The sequence below is a fragment of the Puntigrus tetrazona genome, chromosome 25 (assembly GCF_018831695.1).
Source record: "Puntigrus tetrazona isolate hp1 chromosome 25, ASM1883169v1, whole genome shotgun sequence".
In the NCBI taxonomy this organism is placed as follows: domain Eukaryota; kingdom Metazoa; phylum Chordata; class Actinopteri; order Cypriniformes; family Cyprinidae; genus Puntigrus; species Puntigrus tetrazona.
The window spans coordinates 1295085-1305084 of record NC_056723.1 but is presented as its reverse complement, the minus strand read 5'-3'; the positions used below and the strand labels follow the sequence as shown (position 1 = coordinate 1305084).

Below are 10000 nucleotides of genomic sequence, written 5' to 3'. Positions count from 1 at the left end.
CTCCCCTTCGGCCCTACACCTGTCAGTCAAACCGCAGCCCCGCCCCGCATTCCGCTCTTGAGCGCAAATGTCCCCGCCCACTTTTTCAGCAGCCCGAATTATTATTATTATTATTATTTTAAAACACAACCTAACTAACCAGTGCTGAGAACTTTAAATTGAAGCAAAAAAAGTGTTTAATGCAAATAGTATAATCAAAATAATACCAATGGATAAATATAGAAACTATTGATTTAAAGACGTCGGTTACGTTTAAGGAAGCGATGTTTATGTTTGGTTTTATATTTAAGATTCAAATATGCAGTGCTTCATGGTGGTGGGCAAAGCTTTCAAGCATAAGTAAATAAATAAGTTTATTTAATAGTTATCGTTGATTAACAACTTGCTAGCTCACAACAGGTCTTTATTTAAAGTTCACTTCAATACATTTTGCAAAGTAGCGTAACAATTAATTATGATTCAACGTTCAAATGAATTAATCTTTAATTAAGCTTTTTGTTTGTTTGTTTGTTTGTTTACTGAAATGATCAATAATTAGAAATGACAAATGGAAATAAATTAAAACAAAAAAAACTATTAAAAATAAATGAAATAAAAATGTTAATATTTAAGAAAAATGTAAAACAAAAAAAAATGGCAAAAGCGCGTGAGAGGATTGCTAAAAAGACACTAAATTAAATTCAAAATTAATTATAAAAAGTAAACGATACTAAATTGACACCGCTGTAGAGCTGCTTTTTTCATTATGGATTATTTTACTGGATTAATATGTTAATTAATTGGATTAATGTTACATCTTTTTTAATGCACAGTTGCTTTGAAACAATCCTTATTGTATAAAGTGCTATAAGAAATACAATTACTGTAAAAAAATCATAAAAATAATTATATATATATATATATATATATATATATATATATATATATATATATATATATATAAAATACTGTTAAGTTACAGTTAAAATATATTTCTCTATGGAGAAAATGAAAAGAGCTTTTAGTTCTTTATTGGATAAATAATTGTAAACGATCCCTGGCTGACTTACAGCGAACATTAAACCAAGATACTGGAAGTATTTGAAGATCCAAACAAATGACTCACGTCAGTGTTAGGTTATCAGATGGATGTCCTCCTAAACTTCCAGGCCTCAGGTAAACAGTGTAAACTTTGCTTACTGAGTTAAATAAACTTGAAATCCGTAGGAGTATGTGGATGAAACTCAACAATAACAACGGCAGACCTCAGTGTCCGGGACATCCAGATAAGGCCAGGCCACGCAGAAAGATGGTTTACAGTCACCTGGAAGAAAAACAGAGCCCCGAAAGTCCCACGCTTTACGTTCGCAATGGTTTTTAATTGAAGGAAGTGTCGCTTGAACTGAAATGAAGCCCCGCTTGACAAATGGGACGCAATGTACTAAATTTAAACCCCTCGGCGATAAATATAACCCTCAGCCTGTCAGACGTGATCAAAAGGCTTGTGTATCTGAAGCTTTTTGGCAAAGCGCTTTGACTCTGCCTGTCCCAGATAAGAGCGGCGAGTTGGACTTCTCCACGTTTCTCGGCGTAATGCACGCTCAGATCCAGCAGGAGAACCCGAGGGCCGAGATCCTGCAGGCCGCGAGGAGGATGGACACGAGCAAACGAGGCTTCGTCACGGCGTCCGAGCTCAGGGCCAGGCTCACAGGCTTTGGAGAGTGTCTCACAGATCAGGAAGGTAAAGCTGATTCGGAGATGGAACTACATTACCCAGAATGCTTTGCTAGGTCCCCATTCCTAACCTTGATTTACAGCAACAAATGTCTTTTTAGTGCTCTGAATGCGATCTGTGAGAAAACTATTAGCAAATAGCATTTGCGTAACATTCTATTTAAAAAGAAAAGCTGTTTTAACGTAACAGTAAAAAACAGTAGTAGAATATAAATAATACTACAATTATATTATTGTAGAGCTGCTTTATAGTTGATAATTGTTAAATTTAGCCAAATTACCACTGTTATTTTCATATTTCATGCATGTTCGCCTGCTTTGAAACGATCGTTATTTTATAACGCGCTATCCGCCATGTTCCTGAACGCGGATGCACTTCCGGTTTCCGTTATAACGCGAAGAGTAACGACGTGCAGCAAACGGTCAAATCGTTGGTGTTACGAATCAGTGTGTTCATAATCGAAATTACACACGAAAATAATTTGATTAAGACGATATCAAGCGGCGAAACGAGCGGTTTTGCGAAGCTAAAAATAACAGGAAGCGTTAAGACCGGAAGCAAGACGCATAAAGCTTAAAATGGCGGCGTCCAATTTACGCGAAAAATAAGGTGGGAAAAAAATTCATTCCCAATCGATAAAACGAATAAGATCTGTTATTAAAACAATTTAAGCAAGCTAAATATTTTTCTGTATGTGATATCGTATTTTTGTACTATTTTACAAGATCAAAAGTATCTTGCAAAATAGTAACTAACTCGTGCATTTTATTAGGATAAACTAAAAGAAATCAGCACGCCTATTTAAATACAGCTTCATTTCCATATATTGCCAGAAAATAAATCTTAAAATTAGATTACGGCGGGTTCAAATTTCTTTTGTTTTGTTGACGTGGTCGATTTATCGAGGTTTTTATAGTGAGCATTTTAGATATCGCTTTTTTAGAAATCAGCGTAGATGCAAATAAATACACTTAAATAAAATCTATAATCTTTTTGGTGAATACAAGCGCTTCTGAAGTGGAGAAACAAACTCATAGTCGCATATAGAAGACAAAATATTAAAGGTGTGTATTATATAATGTTTGTTATAGGTGTTTTCCTTCCGCTAATGCGAAAAATAAGAGATATTATGGGAGTAACAGCCTAAAATCTGTCAATGAATGAGTGTGCTGCAAGTTCAGACTCCTCTTGTCCCGTGAATCTTCAGTCCAGATTATAACGTGTGTATGTTCTTGTGTGACAGTGGACGAGCTGCTGAGAGAAGCTGGGGTGACCGGTGACGGACAAGTAAACGACGAGGCTTTCTCAAAGATGGTGACCTTCCTGACCCGCGACGAATCGGCTGTGGCTCCAGCTGCCTCTAAATCCTCCTAAAATGGCAGAGAACTACAGGAGCAGCGATGAAACACCTGCCAGGACGCTTCAATCATTAACTAACGAGCGTGGGATTGTTTCCGAAGCCACCACATGCATGCTTTTTTTTTATAACAGCTGGCTTAACGTTGGCTTTCTAGAGCTTTCAGACTGTTCGTTAATGCATTTTGTAACACCACTGCGTTCCCATCGGGCTCGCAGTGCCCTCGTGTGTTTATGCAGAGAATGTTATTTTATTTACACCCTTCTTAGAAATGCATTCAGTCTCCTTTCAACCTAAAAACAATAAAGGTGCACGTGGATCACTAAATGCCCTCTCTCTGTAAAAACGTGCTTAAACTATTTATTATAAGCTATAAAAAGCAAGGAGCGAAAGCGAAATGTTGTTTTGTGAGCATCACAGAGCTCATAAATTCCCTTGTTGTCGTGTTATTGTTTGCATGGATTTATGCCTCTGTGTCGAGATAATAAACTGTTGGGGTAGACTCACTCCCTAAAGCACAGACCCGCCGTCGGATGTTAATTAGATGGAATAACAGTAAAAGTTAGCTTTGTAATCGTGCTTATGAGGAAAACAAACATCGCTACGATAAGACAGGACTTTATTAGGCCCTTCAAATGGACGACATAGTAACACTGTTTACATTCATTTCCTTTCGGACCATCACCTTCACATGGCTGAGGTCATCGACGCAGCTTTATTACACTTCAAATGAGCAATACATTTTAATTATTTCAGAATTTCCAGGCAGTAGATTCAAAAACGACAAAAAAAAAAAGGAGGTCAGAAAGCAGCTGGGATCGATGTGGCTGCTTTGGGATCCGGTCGTGAGCAGTCGTGAAACCATTTCAGTCGAAAAAATCCAAATTTGGCTGCAAAATCGGAATAAAAGCTTAAAAAAATGGGATTAGTCGAAACACACACACATGCATATGAGTGTAGTTTGTTTAAGTAAAGCAATATTTTTCTCCAAACGTGTAAGAAAAAAGAGATTGGACACACATTTCTAATAAATAATGAGATATAATAACAACTACGTATATAGCGGTATTATATGTTAATAATTATTATGATACGTGTACGCGTAAACAATTACGGTCAAATTTTTTAACGCAACAGTATGTCCTCCAAACAAGAGTAAAAGTAAAAACTATAAAAATGCATTGCAGCTTAAGCCCGAGATTTTATTTCGATACTCTACATCCAGGTCTGCTTCGCCGCGCGCGTTTTTACGCGGAATAAAAGCACTCTTTTAGATTCGGGAACGCGGCGTTGAAAAGCGCTGTGGCTCGCGGCGGACGAGACAACTCGGCACGGACGTTTAAGGATGCAAGGTAACGAAACATCACTTGAAAGAATGACTTGTTGAGTTTGCAGAAAGTCCTCCGCTACCGTAACACGGCGCGCTTTTACGCGCGGCTTGATTCGCGCGTCTACCTCTTAATGGCGCAGTCCGTGGACGGCAACGCGTCGGTTGGCCCGTTCACCACCGACAATCTGTACTCCTCGGTCTCCATCACGTTCAGAGGGATCACCGCCTGGCTGTCGCGCTCCTTCGCGGTGCCCGAGAACGGGCGGATCTGGCAGCTGTTGGCGATCGCGGGCGACGAAATCCTCCAGAAGAAGTCCTTGAGCATTTTCCGGAACTCCCTGCGCATGAGGCAATACAAGACCGGATTCAAGCAGCTGTTCGAGTGCGCCAGGCAAATGGTGACCGGGAACACGTACGTGTGGAGCGTGTAGTAGACTTTATCCCAGTGGATCACGTTAAACTTGACCAGGACCCCCCAGAAGGTGATGGCGTGGTTGGGCAGCCAGCATATGAAGAAGGACAAGACCACGATCGTGACGGATTTGGTGACTCTGGACCTGCGCTTGGGGAGGTTGTTGTTCATGCTCCGCAGGCGAATGAGGCGCAGCAGGAGAAGGTAGCACACGACGGTGATGAGCATCGGAAACACAAACGCCACCAGGATCTTCTGCAGGTGGTAGAGCGCGTGCCAGGGGTGGCCGTTGGGGAAGCGCAGGAGGCACAGCTTGACGCCGCTGATCGAGCTCACCGTGGAGAAGATCGCGGTGGGGACCGACGCGACGGTGGCCAGGAGCCACAGGAGCGCGCTGACCAGCTTCACCGAGCAACGCTTGTTGCGCGTTCGGTCCTTGAGCGCGGACGCAACCGACCAGTAGCGCGTCACGCTCATGGCCGTGAGGAAGAAGACGCTCGCGTACACGTTCATCACGGTCACCGTGACCACCACCTTGCACATGACGTGTCCAAACGGCCAGGTGAAGTCCAGCGCCGTGTCCACGGCCCAGAAGGGCAGCGTCAGGACGAACTGGAAGTCCGTGACCGCCAGGTTCATGATGAAGTAGTTGATCGTGGATTTCTTCCTCCCCTGCCGGACCCTCATGAGGAAGAAGACCAGCAGGTTGCCCACCAGACCCACCGCGCACACCACCGAGTACACGATGGAGATCATGACGCGCAACTCCAGCGTGCCGTCCGCGGCCAGGTTGATGTCCTCCATGTTGTCGTCGGTGACGTTCGCGGAGCTCTGGTTCTGGAGGTCCGCCATCGGGTCCAGCCAAAGCTCGGCGTCAGGTGTCCGGTGCAGCCCGGGTCTGTGGAGGGCTTGCATCACCTTGCCGACTCGCGGGGGTGGGGGACACTAGGAGAGCGGGTGAGGAGAGCGCGGTTCTTCCAGCGATGAGGATAGAGACTCCCGCGCCATGACGGTGCCGCCGCCGCCGCCGCCGCCGCTGATACCGGAGCGGACGCGGCGCGCGGGGCTTTATGAAACCTGCGCCGCGCGCGGGGGGCTGAGTCACGAGGATCCGCTCCTCCCTCTCGAGCAGCGGAGCGAGGTTCGACTCTCTTTACATTACTCTTTCCCTGTCCAGTAGCCTTGGCCGCCTGAGAGCGCGTGCGCAAGACTGTCCCAGATCTTAAAAGTGGCCGCAACGCGCACCAAATCCGCAAAACGCCTTTATTTGTCAAATGGGCGAAATTGAGATCCGCGCATCTTCTGAAATCTCAATGCTGATTTGTCAGGCTAGAAAAATATTTCTGGAGTCTAAAATCTGGAGTCAAAACATTGAGCAGACCTCTTTTGAAGTTGTCCAAATGATGTTCTTAGCAATGCATATTGCTTAAAAAACGCTAAAAAAAATTGTTAAATGTAGAAAAAGAAACTCAAAAGGTTTGGATTTTGTGTTTTAAATGATATATTTTTACATAATTGATATTTTAAATATTAATATAACCACATTACATTTGAAAGACCAAAAATAATTTTATGCAGTCATTTTTGCACAGTATTATGGCCAATTATTTTGGTCACACCTCAAAGCATGTGCCACAGAATGATGGAGGAGGGGGAAAAGTATATGTGCACTACATGAAAAATAAATGCATGGGACTCTGGGGGACACTCTCTCTCGTAAGGTGTTTTAACTAATTAGATGCATTAAAGCTTGAATTTTTACGTCTGTGCCCAAAATGATACCAGTGAAAGCGCACAAACTCACTCTTAAAGACTTTGACCTGACGGACAGTCGCTGTGTAATCATTAATCTGTAGCACACACACACACACACACACACACACACACACACACACACACACGGAGGACGACGGCGACGGAGACGTTATAAAAGTTTATCCTTGGAACTAGATTCCTCTTCCTCGCGCGAAAATGTCAAAGTCTAAAGAAGACCTGCAAATGGATTCATGTTTATCGTAGCCTGCGGCGGAGGCGGGACGAAATGTTTGAGTCAGAGCCGACGGCGTTGCATCAAAAACACAAAAGTTTGGGTTCAGTACGTTTTCATCCAGCAAGGACGCATTAAACTGTTTAAACGTGACTGTAAAGACACCTCAGGCCAGCCGAGATGTAGATGAGATCGTGTTTTTGGAGAAAAGCCGCACGGCATTACTTGCTCACCAATGGATGCGAATGGGTGCCGTCGGAACGAGAGTCTAAACGGCTGATAAAAATAATCAGAATAATCTTTCATTAAAGTCTCGTGAAGCAAAAAGCTGCATGTTTGTAAGAGACGCGCACCATTAAGATGTTTTTAACTTCAAACACTAACTTCTGGCCAAAACACAAGTCTATAAGCACGCTTCCTCAGAAACGGTACTGTTTGGGCTCCCGTTCTGACGGCACCCATTCACATCCATTTGGCGAGCAAGTGATGCAATGCTTAACTTAATTGAATACTAAAGGTAAAAATCGTCTCTTTTAAATAGGTCACTCGTAAGACTCCTTAGATGGCACCTCCTATGTAGACAGCAGATGGTGAAGCGGCTCTCTAGGTTTTGGAACAGAGCCCCGATGACGCTTATATAGGGGCCATAAACTGCCCGTGCATGCACACATTTCAATATTGATTCAATCTTAGATTAGACATTTGGGTCGTGTCATTGCGGCACCATTAAATGTTTAACTTTTAGCCGTTCTAATTAAACTCTGCAAAGTCGTAAATGTCAGTAGGCTATGCTCAAGATGGTTGAGATAAACCAAGACGTCCTCGACCCGAACCAGAACCTCCGAACGGATGCGAACGCGCGCGCCTCCTTTTGTGTCGCGGCTTTTTACAATTTTTACTGTATTGTCGCTCAACAATACAGTAAAAGAAAGAAGACCGGACACCAACAGAGAGACTCAGAGGAGAAAATCAATCTTAAAGTACAGATTCTCACATAAGTCCAACCGAAGTGTGGCAGACTGTCTTTCCACGATAAAGCAGACGCGAAGAGCATAACAATGAGGGCACATGGAAAGTTCTTTATTTTTAATATTTGAATCTCTCTGGTCTGCAGCAATCTGTGTTTTAACAGATGAAGCAGAGCAGAGGAGAGTATTTTTAGAGGAAAGTTCTTTACTTTTCCGGGGGCTCGTTGATAAGCGACAGTTTTTAGAAATAAAATAATTACCGTTATCTGTCCGCAGCAGAAAATATGAAAGGGGAAACATTAGTGACGTATTTGATGCATTTGCTGTATTTGGGTTGACCGTTGATGTGTTGGCTTTTAAAAGATGGTTGCTGGTTCAAAACAACCTAAAATAACATTTAAGATAACTGAAGGATGAGTAAAAATCATCTTTGAAAATGCAGCCTAAATAAAATAATAGTTGTAGAAATAAATAGTTATTTATCATTTGTATATAGCCTTTTTTTGCATTTCTAATCGTAGAATCGATTTTTTTTAAATTTTATAAATTGTAATTTTGTATGTAAATAAAGTAACGTTTTATTTAGCGCATTTGCAGTTTATTGCATTTCGTAAATGTACCTTAATATGACTTTATTAGCGAAACGAATGCACGAAAAAGGCTGTGAGTTGCTGTACATTTACGTAAAGACAGACAATAAAAGTCTGCATGATGATATGAAGCCGCTGTTTTTGGGTTCCTGTCGTGAAAGTGAACTTGTCCGATTGGTTTTGCTCCTTTGGGCTTTTTAATTGGATTCTTGAATTTGAGCCCCAATATCCAGGCTATTATATCCTTCCCAGACACCCCTCATTATCCTTGTGTTCTCTTTTGGCGTGAATTTTTGAACATCTGTGCAATTTCTGCATCAAGGGTGTCTAATGAGGTAAAAATCCCACAAAAGAGCAATAAAGCCAAAAATTAGAATGGGATTTTCTTTAATAACATTCAATAATCCAATATTCATTGAACATGACTGTTTGCGTGCCAGGCCCGTGTCGTTCGTGTCTTGGCGCCGTTCTTCCGTCCTACATCTAAACACTCAGTAGACGTCTTTGAAAACACTTCAGAAAATCTTTGACCCTGAAAATGTTCAGTGTCTCTTTTCTCTGTCTCCAGCAAGTCTACAAACCAGCCAAAAACAGGAACGGTAGCCATTGTGGTTTATCGCGCATTGGAGTGAACTCAGCAGGACATCGTTTAAAGTTATGTCGCCTGCCGCTTTTAGGGGCACACGTGGCGTCTTTCGCGCCATAAAAGTTCGTTATTTCAAACTTAAACTCGGGGTTTGCGCGCGCTTTTTTTCCAGGCGCGTACAAAATTGAAAAAAAAACATTTTAAACTTTTAAGAGCGCCGCGACGGGTCATGTGACAAGAATCAACCAATCAGCGTCGTCCTTTTCTCGTCGCAACATTGAAGGCTCAGCCAAAGTAAAACAACAGTTGGTCAAAGCTGTACAGGGGTGGCCATTTTAAGCTACATTTAGCGATTTTTAGAGCTGGAAGCCCATTTGTCCTTTGCTGAAACTTAAACTCGGGTTTTTAGCGACGGTTTTGAGAAACGCGCGCTTTTTTTCCAAAGCAGCAGATTCTGATTGGCCGTCAGCGTTTACGTTGTTCGTCAGATATTAAAATTCGTTCAGAAAACCATTACAGAGATATGGACAACAATGAATATAGAATTACATTTTTAAGTATCATATAATGGTTATTTTATTTTATTTTTTTACTTGAGTGACCATTAAGGAGATGCTGGATATTTAATATCATATTCGTCATATAAGCATTATTATTATTTTTCCAGCACGCAGTAAGTTGTTTGTGTGCGTAGAACACCCGGATGTGAATTTCCAGCATTACTGATCTGACATTTGCAGTTAAAAACAGACTAATGACTAATTAGCTCTTTGCTAATCCTGAATCCCAGTCCAGACGAGCAAAAATGTTCATTATTCACGTGACAAAACGGAAATATTGACAAAGTAGAAACGCAATGATTTGGACGTGAAGTCAGCAGCGTGATGAATCGAACTGAACTGACTCACACGTCTGATTCAATTCGTCAAACACTAGCTTTGTTTACATCCACCTATTTTTATGTGCCTTTTGGAATAATCGCATAAAATGCGCTGGATGGAAATGCCAAGATTAGCCGTACTTATTTAGTGCCTGTTTATCAGGAAGCGACGAACG

General features: G+C 42.0%; 2 protein-coding genes across 2 annotated transcripts in view; one reads left to right on the top strand and one right to left on the bottom strand.

Moving 5' to 3' along the window:
- Nucleotides 1-3585, top strand: part of calml4b (calmodulin-like 4b) — a 4478-nt gene extending 893 nt beyond the window's left edge. Inside the window, exons 4-5 of the mRNA XM_043228452.1 lie at nt 1532-1720; nt 2958-3585. Coding sequence (XP_043084387.1) covers nt 1532-1720; nt 2958-3088 — 320 coding nt within the window. The 3' untranslated portion in view covers nt 3089-3585. The remainder of the gene's footprint in view (nt 1-1531; nt 1721-2957) is intronic.
- An 88-nt stretch (nt 3586-3673) lies between these two features.
- Nucleotides 3674-5996, bottom strand: rxfp3.3b (relaxin family peptide receptor 3.3b). The gene has a single exon (XM_043227288.1). It carries the CDS (start codon nt 5726-5728, stop codon nt 4523-4525), a length of 1206 nt encoding a protein of 401 aa, XP_043083223.1. The 5' UTR covers nt 5729-5996; the 3' UTR covers nt 3674-4522.
- Nucleotides 5997-10000: the final 4004 nt, after the last annotated feature.

Bases quoted from the DNA above. Each gene is read 5' to 3' on its own strand.
- rxfp3.3b (XM_043227288.1), bottom strand. From the start codon at position 5,728: ATGCAAGCCCTCCACAGACCCGGGCTGCACCGGACACCTGACGCCGAG.